The sequence below is a fragment of the Scyliorhinus canicula genome, chromosome 1, assembly GCF_902713615.1.
Source record: "Scyliorhinus canicula chromosome 1, sScyCan1.1, whole genome shotgun sequence".
Taxonomy (NCBI): Eukaryota; Metazoa; Chordata; class Chondrichthyes; order Carcharhiniformes; family Scyliorhinidae; genus Scyliorhinus; species Scyliorhinus canicula.
In genome coordinates, this window is record NC_052146.1 from 38,739,399 (window position 1) to 38,753,840 (window position 14,442).

Below are 14,442 nucleotides of genomic sequence, written 5' to 3' on the forward strand. Positions count from 1 at the left end.
CCCCGGGGCCGGATGGATACCCAGTAGAGTTTTATAGGAAGTTCTCCGAGCTGGTGGGCCCGGTTTTGGCGAGGGTTTTTAATGAGGCAAGGGACAGAGGGACCCTGCCGCCGACAGTGTCACAAGCCACCATATCACTGATATTGAAGCGGGGTAAAGACCCGGAGGCGTGCGGGTCCTACAGGCCAATCTCCCTGATTAATGTAGACGCCAAGCTCCTGGCAAAGGTACTGGCGGGTAGAATGGAGGACTGTGTACCGGAGGTGATTGGGGAGGATCAAACGGGGTTTGTGAAAGGTAGGCAGCTGGCGGCCAACCTGAGAAGATTCCTTAATGTGATAATGATGCCCCCAGTGAGTAGGGAGGTGGAGGTAGTGGTGGCAATGGACGCCGAGAAGGCCTTTGACCGGTTGGAGTGGGACTATCTATGGGAGGTGCTCGGACGGTTTGGGTTCGGGGAGGGATTGGTGGACTGGATCAAATTATTATATCGGGCCCCGAGGGCCAGCGTCAGGACCAACAGAGAAGTGTCAGAGTATTTTAGGTTGTACCGAGGGACCAGACAGGGCTGCCCGCTCTCCCCGCTGCTGTTTGCGCTCTCCCCTCTGCTGTTTGCGCTCTCCCCGCTGCTGTTTGCGCTGGCCATAGAGCCGCTAGCGATTGCGCTGAGAGCCGCAGAGGGTTGGAAGGGGATGGTGAGGGGCGGGGTTGAACATAGGGTTTCTCTTTATGCAGACGACCTGCTCCTGTATGTGTCGGACCCAGTGGCCGGGATGGGAACTATACTGGGAATGCTGAGGAAGTTCGGCCAGTTCTCAGGATACAAATTAAATACGGTCAAGAGTGAAATGTTTGTGGTCCAGGCAAGGGGCCAGGAGAACAGATTGAGAGGGCTACCGTTTAGGCTGGTTGAGGAAAATTTCCGGTATTTGGGAATCCAGGTGGCATGAGACTGGGGCAGGCTGCATAAGTTAAATTTGGCCAGGGTGGTGGAGCAAATGAAGGGAGAGTTTCGGAGATGGGATGCACTCCCGCTGGCAGGGAGGGTAAAGATGACAATCCTCCCTCGATTTTTGTTTATTTTTCAGTGCCTCCCGATCTTTATCCCACAGTCCTTCTTCAAAAGAGTTAACGGGCTGATCATGAGCTTTGTCTGGGCGGGAAAATCCCCGCGGGTGAAGAAGGCGATGTTGGAGAGGAACCGCAGCGAGGGAGGGCTGGCTTTGCCGAGTCTGATCAATTATTACTGGGCGGCCAACATCGCTATGATAAGGAAGTGGATGGTGGGTGCAGGGTCTATTTGGGAGCGGGTGGAGGCGGCTTCGTGCAGGGGCTCCAGCTTGGCAGCCCTGGTCACGGCTCCTCTACCACTGCCGCCGGCCAAGTACGCCACCAGCCCGGTAGTGGTGGCGACCCTGCGGATATGGGGCCAGTGGAGGAGGCATGTGGGGGAGATGGGGGCGTCTGTCTGGGCGCCAATCTGCGACAACCATCGGTTTGCCCCCGGGAGTATGGATGGGGGGTTCAGAGTATGGCCGGGGGCGGGAAGGGTGGGTGATATGTTCCTGGAAGGGAGCTTTGCGAGTCTGAGGAGCTTGGAGGAGAAATTTGGGTTGGTAAGGGGAAATGATTTTAGATACCTACAGTTGCGGGACTTTGTTCGTAGACAGGTCCCATCTTTCCCACGCCTCCCTCCAATGGGGATCCTCGACAGAATAGTCTCTAGGAGGGAAGAAGGGGAGGATAGAGTCTCGGGTATATATAAGGTGCTCATGAGGGCGGAAGGGTCCCAGACACAGGAACTGAAACTTAAATGGGAGGAGGAGCTAGGCGGGGAAATGGAGGATGGGCTGTGGGCAGAGGCCCTGAGTAGGGTAAATTCGACCACGACATGTGCTAGGCTCGGGCTGATTCAATTTAAGGTCGTTCACCGGGCCCATATAACGGTGGCTCGGATGAGCAAATTATTCGGGATAGAGGACAAATGCGCTAGGTGCGCGGGAGGACCAGCGAACCACGTGCACATGTTTTGGGCATGCCCTAAGCTGAGGGGGTACTGGGAGGGATTTGTGGGGGTCATGTCCCGGGTACTAAAAACAAGGGTGGTGATGAGTCCAGGGGTGGCAATTTTTGGGGTTTCGGAGGACCCGGGGGTCCAGGGGGAGAAAGAGGCTGATGTTTTGGCCTTTGCTTCCCTGATAGCCCGGCGACGAATACTATTGGCGTGGAGGGACTCAAAGCCCACGAAGACGGGGGTGTGGCTTGCGGACATGTCGAGTTTCCTAGGTATGGAGAAAATTAAGTTCGCCTTGAGGGGTTCTGTGCAGGGGTTCGCCCGGAGGTGGCAACCATTTATTGACTTCTTTGCGGGAGAGTGAGCGTCAGCTGGGGGGGGGGGGGGGGTAGGGGAGAGTAGAGTAGGAGGGAAAATATGGTGGGTAGTACCGGTGGGAGAGGAACGGGCTTGTGCAATATGTTATGATTGAAGTATTGAAAGTACATGGATGTTTGCACATTTTTGCCTTTTTTTTTTTGCTTTCTTTCTGATGATGTCTGTAACTGTTTATAAAGCCAAAAACTACCTCAATAAAATTGTTTATTAAAAAAAAAGAATATAAGAACAAGGAGGTTATGTTGATGCTGTACAGAACTTTGGTTAGGCCAGAGCCGGAGTACCGTGTGCAGTTCTGGTCATCTCACTATAGGAAGGAGGTGATTGCACTGAAGGGGGACAGAGGAGATTCGCCACATGTCTGGGTGGAGCATCTGAGCTACAAGGAGAGACTGAATAGGCTTGGATTGTTTTGTTTAGAGCACAGCAGGCTGAGGGGGGATTTGATTCAGATTGAAGGGTTTGGACAGGGTAAATAGGAAGCCAACTGTTCATTGGCTGGCATGAAATTCGAATGGGATTTGAGGAAAATAAATTTGCCTCCAGGTGGTGAGAAACTGGAATGCGCTGCCTGGGAAGGTATGGACGCTGGAAACCTCATAACCTTTGAGGAGCACTTGAAACATTCAAGGATATGGGAGAAGTGCTGGTCAGTGGGATTAGTGCGAGATTAGGGATACTTATTGTCGGTGCAATAATGGGCCAATGGGCCTTTTCTGCGCTACATGATTCTATGACTATGATTCTAACTAGGAGGAATCCCTGCCTGAGTGCTGGACATATCAATTCATCTCCTATCCATTAATTAACAGAGCCTTGGAGTACTGTTAATCTACCTGGTTGAGGCTCGTAGAGGATCAACTCCGTTCCACTGCCAGGATTACTTTAATAATGAAGGCACTGCATTGACTTGAGTCTCTGCAGCTTTCAGTATATTAGTACCAAGGAGTGCAGAACACTGCCAATTAGAAACCGCTTTTCAGCAAAGTGAGTGAAATACTGTCTATTACCCTACCTATAAATATTTAATCAGAAACTAATCTCAGTAAAACATCAGTGGATTCTAACTGACTTGCTGTTAAAAGTTCAATTTTTAATAAAATGTAATACACAGTGCTGCAAAGGAAATAGCTTTTTTTTCCTGTGGGCCAACAATTGACATGGCATCCTGTTTTACAGCAGCACATCCTTGTTTGCAGCTAAAAGCACAGAGTGAAAGAACTGACTGACATAATTTAAGTGACCATCCCTCAAATAAGATTGCTTCCACTAAGTCCTGTACAGCATATAAATGTACCTTTATGCAAAAGTACACTTAGCAGTAACATTCCTCTGTGTTGCATTGCATGAAATTCAAAAGTGTAGTTTCCATTTCATTTTGACTGGCTTAGAAATTCTTTAAATAAAAAATAATTAAAGCCTGACAAACTAGGAATGTAAAGCATTTTGAAAATGTCACTTCAACCACTCTTTCCAAATTGCCAAACCCATCCAGTAAGTAATAATGCCAATATTTACCAAAAAGTGGGTTGGAAAATGAGAAACTTCGAGATCCTTCTGCATACGAGTAACATACAAAGAAAGGAATACACTGTATCAAGTTAAATACATGTGGTTCTGTTGAGAGTGGAATGTAAAATTCAGCAATCCCGACAAGAACCAAACCGCAGACAGATGATGTTTAATTTGGACAAGCTATTGGTTGGTTCAGACTTGGGGTATTGTGTGTAGTTTAGGGCACCCCATTATTAGAAGGTTATTAAGCCATGGAAAAGGTACAATGAAGACTCGATACAATGATGCTCGATGAAATGGATAAATAGAGGCTCAGAGCTTTGGACTTTTTCTTCACTGAACCTCCAATAGAGGTTTCCAAAATAACGAAGGACTTTTTATATGGTGATAAACCACACCACTTGCATTTACGTAGTCCCGTTAAATTACAAAAGTATCCCGAGATGACTCGGAGGTGCAGAATATCTTGACTAGTTGGTGAATTGGTAACAAGGGCACATGGCTTCTGGGTTATTACCAAGAAAGTGAAGCAAGAGCCTGAAATAAACTGTTCTCCAACTGAGATTTTTGTAACATGACATGTTTCCAGTGACGGATGAGGCAAATGCAGTTCAGAGAATCAGTAAGTATTTGAAAGGAAATAAAAGAATAGAAATGGATTAAGAATCCAGTTTAATCGTAAGGTAAAGGGAAAGTACAGACATGATGGGCCAAATAACGGTCTCTTGAGATAAATTCTGTGACATTTCAACAGACTTGGATTATGGCCCAAGTCAATAGATATGGGGTTTTGGAGGAGCCGTTTGAAAAGGGGAAGCCTGATTATTAATAACATCAAGGCAGTTGGCGCTAAACTGCTTTCACTGACTTGTAGATGAGATAGCTTTTGTAATAATGATATTTTTATAATGATACTGTATATTTGCTTTTTGAAACTGGGTTCTTGTGCGATTTTAAAGGAAATTCTTTCTGCCTCTGGTGCTGTACTGAGGGAGGGTAACACTGTCGGAACTGCTGTTCTTTGGATAAAATTGGCATCATCTGCCTATTCAGGCCACCATTAAAAGATCCAAGGCACTATTCAAAGCTGAACTGTGCTCCATTTTCCCTCTACTAAAGACATCAAAAACAGATCAACTGTATCACTTATGTTCACCTTGCTACTACTTTAGGGCTTCACTTAGAGATTAGGAGAATTGTGTTTTACTGAGGGTTGTGTTTGGAACACACTTTCTCAAAAGGTGGTGAAAGCAGTCTTTTAATATTTTTTAAGGCGGAGGTAGATCGTTTTTTGAGGAGCAAAGGGGTGAAAGGTTATTGGGATAGATGGGGCGTGGAATTGAGGTTACAATCCGATCAGCCGCAGTCTCATTGAATGACGGAGCAGGCTTGAAGGGCAGAGTGGCCTACTCCTCCCAATTTGTATGTTTTTTATGTACTTGTGCGATCTAGCTGTATGTATGATTGCTGCCAGATGTGCCTACATCAGATGTGGCATTTCGGTGCTATGTCATTATATATGAAGCTCTTTGTGAAATTTGAGAGGTGTGATGAACATAATGCAAATGTTTCTTTTGAGCAGTCGCAATTTATTGAGAGTCACAGATTTGATAACTTTTAAGTAGCATACTCTCTTACCTCACGGTAGTGTTCATGAGTCAATAATGTTGTTTTGCAGGTTCAGACTTCTGTATTTTAAAGTTTATTTTTATAGTATCACTGTGTCTGGTTTTTCAGAAAGTTTCCCAATCTTACTAACTCTAAGCAGCTGTCACCAGCTAGAATTTAAAAAAAAGAGTATTCAACTGCCAGTGCTTTTAATCTTAATGACTGAATTTCAGCCTTAAAAGTAATCTGCAAATTATTGTTTCTAGGCAACACGAAGTACCACCTGAGGTATTGCGACAACGGGAATCCAAATGGCTGGACATGTTGAACAGCTGGGACAAATGGATGGCAAAAAAACACAAGAAGGTAAGACCGACATTGAAAAAAATAAACTGTACAATTGTTGACAACAGTAAATTAATAATAATAATGCATATAAATGTTAAGATTTGTGCAATGCAATTTTAAATATTTGCAATATAAAGAAATCTTGTACAGTAAGATGCAATACTGTGTACTCAAAATTTTGCTTCAGAACACCATTATGTTCCAAGTCTAAAAAAGTTAATCTGGAAGCCAACAGATTTAGCACCCTGATTTTCGGGTAGAGGAGATGAACCACCAGAATTGTTGCCTAGCAATAGTTAAATATTGATTTGGAAGTAATGTTATTTATACCAGATGTGTAACTTGGCCAAAGTTTCTCAATTTGTAGCCATGGTTACTGCGCGATAGTAAAAGAATAGAACAATCCCCACCATTCTTAATCTAATATTCTCTTTTGAAAGGTTGTTGATCTGTTTCATAATTGAATCATATAAAGCTTAATAGGCTTTGCAGCTTGACCTGTTCTATACACGTGTCTTCAAGAATATTTTTTCAGAGGCCCTGCATTGGTGAGTGCTGTTTTGCTCATGTGCAGAGCTGAGAAGCGCTAGGATGACTGTATGCAATTTGACTAATCTTTTTTGTCTTTAACATTGAGCACAGTGCATTGAGCAGAATGAAAAAAACAATGACTTCATTGCACCCTCTAGCCTTATTTCCGTTGATGGCAACCTTTTTACTGCTTTGGCATTTGACCGGTTGAGCACACCCAGATCTTTAATTTTAAAACCTTCAGTAACCTCTGACATACTAAATTACTGTTACAAAGTGATCATCTATTTTTTCCTCCACATTATCTACTACTACTTGGTTTATCTACTCACTTTGGAGTTTACTCTCTACAGTCAATGTCTGCTGCACAATCATTTTTCTACGTTTACAAGTTTGCTGACAACACAACCATTGTGGGTCGGATCTCAAGCAACGATGAGTCAGAATACAGGAGGGAAGTAGAGAACCTAGTGGAGCGGTGTAACAGCAATAATCTCTCCCTCAATGCCAGCAAAATGAAATAGCTGGTCATTGACTTCAAGAAGCAAAGCATCGTACACACCCCTGTCTGCATCAACGGGGCTGAAGTGAAGATGTTTGACAGCTTCAAATTCCTAATGTGCACATCACCAACAATTTGTCCTGCTCCACCTACGTCAATGCTACGACGAAGAAAGCACGATAGCACCTATACTTTCTCAGGAAACTGGAAATTTGGCATGTCCACATTGACTCTTACCAATTTTTACAGATGCACCATAGAATGCATCCTATCTGGCTGCATCACAGCCTGGTATTGCAACTGATTGGCCCAAGCCACGAAGAAACAGAGAGTTGTGAATACCGCCCAGTCCATCATCCAAACCTTCCTACAATCCATTGACTCTCTACACCTCCGCTGCCTTGGGAAAGCGGGTAGCATAATCAAAGACCCCTCCCACCCGGCTTATTACTTCGTCCATCGGGCAGGAGATACAAAACACGCACTAAAGGTTTCAAGAACAGCTCCTTCCCCGCTGTTGCCAGACTCCTAAATGACCCTCTTATGAGCTGACCTGATCTCTTCACACATCTTCTCTACTGAGTAGTACTGCACTCCTGTATGCTTCACCCGATGCTTGAGTCTATGTATTTACATTGTGTATTTTATGTTTGCCCTATGTAATTTCTTTTCATGTATGGAATGATCTGACTGAACTGTCCGCAGAACAATACTTTTCACTGTACCCCAGTACACGTGACAATAAACAAATCCAATCAAATCTCTTTTTTTTAAAGGGACAATTTAGCGTGGCCAATCCAAGTACCCATCTACCCTACATATCTTTGGGCTGTGGGGGTGAGACTCGGGGAGAATGTGAAAACTCCACATGGGCAGGAATCAAACCCGGGTCTTTGGCGCCGTGAAGCAGCAGTGCTAACCACTGCTCCACCCTGTCACCCACTTTTCTCTTTGAGAGGAAGTTTAGAATAGTCATTTTGCAGTATGTTTCATTTTTAAAAAAAAAAGTAAATTTAGAGTACCCAATTCATTTAGGGGCAATTTAGCGTGGCCAATCCCACCTACCCTGCACATCTTTGGGTTGCACGCAAACACAGTTGCAGTATATTTCATGGTAGTTTTCTAAAGCTATTTCATCCATACCAAACTATTTTTGCATTAACTGCAAGAATCTGCTTCAAATTTAGCCTTCTCCCCAGTGGGTCAATGTTGCACAAAATGTGGAACTGAGCCATGAAGACTGGGAAGGATCTCTTTTGGTCCAGGCTCTTGCAGTGATTTCTTAACTGTTTAATACCACTTCTGTGAGCAGTGGTGCTCAACTCCTTGTAAATGTAGTACAGTTTGGATGATTAACCACTGTCATAGTAGGCTGCGTACTGGACTGTTATACAACTTTGTCAAGTATTCCAGTATGAAGAATATTGCTGTGCAAATTAGATTTGCACAGGTTAAAATATAGTATTACAGTTAAATGCTATTGAAGAAACAACAGGTACAGGCAAAAATACTACAATATTGTAATATACACACCTAATATCTACAATGGTGTTTGCTTCACTTTGATATCTCCCTTCAGTTCTATGAAGGACTTAAGTTGTCTTGGGTCAAAACATGAAAATAGTCCTTAACATTGCAAATTAAAAAAAAAAAAGAAATCATGGGATGTGAGCGTCACTGGCAAAGCTAGCATTTGTTGCCCATTCCTAATTGCCCTTGAAAAGGTGGTGATTCTCCACCTTGAACTGCTGCAGTCCATCTGGATCTCACAGGTTACAAATCTCAGTCAGCTCGGGGGTCGGAGGGGGGAGGATCTCGGACATATACCGGGTGATGCAGGAGGTGGACGAGGCCTCGGTGGAGGAACTGAAGGGTAAATGGGAAGAGGAGATGGGTGAGGGGACATGGGCGGATGCCCTGGAGAGAGTGAATTCCTCCTCTTCCTGTGCGAGGCTTAGCCTCATACAGTTCAAGGTGCTACATAGGGCTCACATGCCCGGGACGAGGATGAGTAGGTTTTTCGGGGGCGAGGACAGGTGTGCTAGGTGCTCGGGGAGCCCAGCGAACCACACCCATATGTTTTGGGCGTGCCCAGCGTTGGGGGTGTTTTGGAAGGGGGTAGCAAAGACGGTGTCGAGGGTGGTGGGATCCAGGGTCGAGCCAGGCTGGGGACTCGCAATTTTTGGGGTGGCAGTGGAGCCGGGAGTGCAGGAGGCGATAGAGGCCGGGGTCCTGGCCTTTGCGTCCCTAGTAGCCCGGTGGAGGATCTTGCTCCAGTGGAAGGATGCGAGGCCCCCAAGCGTGGAGGCCTGGATCTCGGATATGGCAGGGTTCATTAAATTGGAGAGGGTAAAATTTGCCCTGAGGGGATCAGTACAAGGGTTTTTCAGGCGGTGGCAGCCCTTTCTGGACTTCCTGGCGGAACGGTAGGGAAATAGGCCGACAGCAGCAGCAACCCGGGGGGGGAGGGAGAACTGTACACATGGGTTTGTGGAGGGTGCTATCTCTCTCCCTTGTTCTTTTTTCTTTTTCTCTTTTCTCTGTCTTTTGGTTTCTGTTTTGTTTTTTTTTGTGGTTTTTTTCCCTTTTGTTTGAAGTTGCTCTTGCAGCTGGGGGGCACTGTTTACGGGGTGTTACCGCGGGTGTACGTTAATAGAGTTATGATGTTTGTATTTTGTAAAAACTTCAATAAAAATTATTTATAAAAAAAAACAAATCTCAGTCAGGAGATCATGCTGTAGTTTCTCAGCTAAGGAAGAGGCATTCTATATTACACATTCCCTGATTCCAACCCCTGCAATTAATTTGAGGTACCCTTCAATTAATTGGGCAGCCACATTTGATATATAATCCTTGCCATGCAACTTTATCAATTACTCCAGTACGAAGACTATAATTGTACAACATCTGGAGGAAAGCTGTGTCTAGTAGGAAAAATACCGTTAGTTTGTAAAATGTATTTTGTTTTTGAAGCTTAAGACTAAATTTAAAAATGATCAATCATGAAATCCAGTTAACAAACGAGCTTGTTTGTTTCCGCTAGGTTAGTCAAATTATTTAATGTCTAAACTAAGAAGCTACATAAGCATTGGAAGAACACCAAGCAGTACTGCTGACAATTCAGAAACCAAAGATATGTATGTACTTAGTCATTTGGTTAAAATGCGTTCTCACCCACTGAACAGAGTGGGGAACCAGACTGTCTTGCCAATGGCTAAATGCCTATCTTTCTAGATAGCTTGACAAAAATTTGGACATTTTTGCTTTAATAACTCTAGATCTGATGTTCACTGCCTATATAATCTTGAAATTTGACAAGAATCTGATCCTTTATTTAAAACATTTAAAAAAAAACCAAACGGACAAGATTCCATATTTAGTCTCTGCTACGCAAATTAAAAATGGCCAAACAGTCTCAAATTTAGCAATCTTTCCTGAAAACTGTCCATATATGGTGCAATGGGATGGCGCAATCTGTATTGTGCATAGTTGAAGCCAATAAAACGTTTAAAACATTGTTGAAATCAGAAATTTTTTGTGGCCATTTGTCCACCAGTCAGGAAATACTTTGAATTGTATATTTTGAAAACATGCAAAGTGCACCCTTTTTGTTTGGGTATATTTATGGAATTTTTTTCACATTTTCAGCCTCTTTTAGACTTTGCCTCCATGTCTATAGATGCTTTTATATTTGTATAATTCCATCTTGGAGAGCATTGTCCATTAGCCACCATGCTTTTAAATTTAAACTGGAAAGTCAGAAGTTTCCTATAAACCAGTGTTTTTCAAAATTTTCCCCCCGGGATCTACTTTTACCAACCGACTGATCTTCACAAACATGCCAGCCAGGTCTTCGCAACACACCAATTTTTGCTTGCCTTTAATGTGACAGGTGAACGTGCTTGGTCCTCAATCAGGTTCACAGGAGGAGAGGGCAATGCGCATATCAAGTGCAGAGTTCAGCTGGTTCCTTTGTGCTGTCGTCTTTGTTGTGAGGATGGAAAATCCAACCTTGCACATGTAGGTCGTTGTGAAGGGAAACAACAATAATTGCTTGTTTTACTCAGCACTGGGTACTCCTCAGAGATGCTACTCCCGAATGCTGACAGTCTCATGGAGTTGTGGCGTGTTTTTAATGTGCTGTTATAGGTGCGGCGCAGAAGTTCAGTCTCTTCATTTTGAAACAGCTGTAAGTTAATAATTGACTGTGGTGTCTCGTACTCAAAAGGATTTTTCACCCAATTCTTTCAAAATCTGCAACTTCTCATTTGGAAAGTAACAACAAAAACTATTGATCAGTACAGCCAGATGTAAATGAATAAGGCTTGCCTGTCTATTGGTTCCCTTACAAACACTGATTTCTTCGATGTGTCACAGAAGTGTGGAGAACATGTAATAGATTTGGCTTTGTACTCTCATTGCCATTCTTTCAATTACTTTTTGAAAGCTATTTCTTCATAGTGCCGAAAGCAATCTTCATCCTTCCCTTGCAATTTGGGGGTCAGTTTGTTTAGCATTGAAAATAAATCTGCAAGCTAAGACATAGTTAGCATCCAACTTTCATTTGGCAGTACTTCCCTGCACATAACACACATGAACTTTGCATCCTGATTTTAATTGGCACAATTAACAAAGCCATACCTGAAGAAATCATCGCTATACATACAGCTTTGTTTATGATTTCTGTTTTCTCTGAGGCTGTACTTCAGAGGCCTTGGAGCTCCTGTATACAGCTCACATTCACACTGCTTTGATGTATCGTGGACTCCCCTGAGCAGAGCTCTGACCAGATTCAGGTGTAAGATCCTGGCCTGTTTGTGTCTGGCTTTTTCTTCTTTGACAAAATTTCTTTCTTATGACAAAATGATCCATCTTCAGTTTCTCACAATCCTGTTGCCTTGCTTATTGGCAAAATCTCTCCCCTTTGTGCCAAAGCATTGAAGTAGAGGGCGCGTGACCTGCTCTCTGCCTCAGTTTCTGGCGGGAAGACTGCATTGTTTGCATTTAAAAGTCGGTCGGGTTGGCATTCTCAATTTAAAAGCGGGTCATGACTGGCATTATGAAAAGCTAGCTGTGGCCGTTGGGGGCATCTCCCGTGATCGAGAATGCTGTGACCAATCGTTCCGCAACCCACCCGCAGTTGTAAACCTGCAGTTTGAAAAACCCTGCTGTACACTTTTTAAATTGAATACCACAAAATGTACTGGGCAGCTAAGTGCATTATAGGCTGTCTAAAAGCAATTGCAGATTTGTAACTCATCTTTTTAGGATGTAATCTGGCTTCATTTACTATTTCTCTCCGGTCTAGAAATGTGCTACAACACCTGACTTTTGGTGAAGTCTAAAATACTGATCATGATTAAATTTCATAAGTTAGTTAACAGTTTCTAAGCAGGAATTTCTAGTAAATTTTGTAGATTAAACAAAAGATTTGAAGGAAAAAAAGTGTTGGTAATTATAACGTTTGATTGCTAAATCTTTTATATATTGAGAACTCTGGAACCTCAAACGTTCCCATAATCAAATAAAGCCTCCACCCAAATTTCTATTTTTAAAATATCTTTCATATTACAGTCGCCCTTATGATATTTGCTTGAATTTTAGTTGATCTTTTCTCTACACCGTGCTATAACTGTAATGTTATATTCTGCAGTCTCTCCTTCCTTCCCTTTGTACGGTATGCATTGTTTGTACAGTATGCACGAAACAATACTTTTCACTGTATGCTAATACATGTGACAAATCAAATTAAAATCTTTTTTGTCTATTAAGTTAGAAGTTCCATACTTGAGGTTCCATTGAGTACCTCCTGTTGGGCTCTTGCTGAATATTTCAGTAACTAAGCTTATATGCACAGTACAGATAGGCCGTTACTCTGAGTAGCTATGAGAGGAGGTATATTGTCAACCACATAAGAGAGAGAACGTGTTTGCACAAGTGGTTTATAATTTTGTACAACCAACCTTGGTGACTGTTGAGTTTTGTGTTCATTGGGCTAGGTGTTTGAATAAAACCAAATGTAAATGTATTCTTCATTTCTGATTACTCCAGACCTTACTGAAAAAGATTATTGGTCAAAAAAAAAGGCGTGCATTATTTAACAACTTATCACTTTTCAAAACATACTCAAGTGATCCACATGCAATGAATTACTTTGAAGTGCAGTGGTTTTTATATAGACAAACAAAGCAGCAATTTTCCACACAGGATTCCACAAATTGAACTGAAAAGGTGAAATGTTTGAGGGAGTAACGATGGTTAGAATGCTATTAGAATACTACTTTCATTTTGCAGTGCCACCTGAGCAGGCAAATTGTTTCTTTAACATCGGGAGACAGTGATTTAGTGGTATTGTCACTGGACCAGTAATCCAGATACCACGGGTAATGCTCTATGGCAGATGGTGGAATTTGAATTCATAAGATCTGGAATTAAAAGTCTAATGTTGTTAGTTGTAAAACCCCATTTGCTTCACTAATGTAATTTAGGGAAGGAACTCTTAAATGCCCTCTGAAATGGCCCAGAAACACCCTCCGTTGTATCCAACCGCTACGAAGTCTATAAGGAATGGAACAGGAAGGACTCTGCATCGACGTGGGTACCGGAAATGACAAACTCAACTCTGCTAACCCTGCAAAGTCCTCCTTACGAACATCTGGGGGCGAGTGCCAAAATTGGGAGCATCTTCCCACAGACCAGACCAGCAACAGCCTGATATAATCATACTCATGGGTCCCTTAAAAGTAATGTCCCTGACATCACCATCTGGGCGTGTATGTGTGTGTGTCACCAGCAGGACAGACCCAACACAGGTGGCAGGACAGTGGTATACTATCAAAAGAGTTGCCCTGGGATCCCTGATGTTGACCCGGCACCCCTAAAATGTGATATGGCAGACAAGGAGTCATCCTGTTTATCACCTACTGTCTTCATCCTCCTCCATGCATCTGTCTATGATAGTATCGTAGGAATAACCTCTGCATAGTCTTTGTGGAGACTAAGTCCTGTCTTCAGAATGAGGATATCCTCAAGAAACTTTTGAAAGCATTGCATAATACAAAGTACAATATTTTGGCAATAGTACTGAAGACTTGTACTCCAGAATTTTCTGCAGCCATAACCAACTACAACACTGGTATCTACCCAGCAATGTAGAATATTTCCCAGGTATGTACTAAAAAGCAGATCAAGTTTGGGCCAGCACGGTAGCATGGTGGTTAGCATAAATGCTTCACAGCTCCAGGGTCCCAGGTTCGATTCCCGGCTGGGTCACTGTCTGTGCGGAGTCTGCACGTCCTCCCCGTGTGTGCGTGGGTTTCCTCCGGGTGCTCCGGTTTCCTCCCACAGTCCAAAGATGTGCGGGTTAGGTGGATTGGCCATGCTAAATTGCCCGTAGTGTCCTAAAAAGTAAGGTTAAGGGGGGGTTGTTGGGTTACGGGTATAGGGTGGATACGTGGGTTTGGGTAGGGTGATCATTGCTCGGCGCAACATCGAGGGCCGAAGGGCCTGTTCTGTGCTGTACTGTTCTATGTTCTAAGTCCAACCT

At 43.4% G+C, this 14,442-nt stretch overlaps 1 protein-coding gene across 1 annotated transcript in view; it reads left to right on the plus strand.

Annotated features, from left to right (window-relative positions):
• The window catches only part of tbc1d10ab (TBC1 domain family, member 10Ab), a 91,568-nt gene that overhangs the window by 22,706 nt on the left and 54,420 nt on the right, over positions 1-14,442 (plus strand). The window contains exon 2 of the mRNA XM_038786153.1: positions 5,782-5,881. Within this exon, the coding sequence (XP_038642081.1) occupies positions 5,782-5,881 (100 nt within the window). The remainder of the gene's footprint in view (positions 1-5,781; positions 5,882-14,442) is intronic.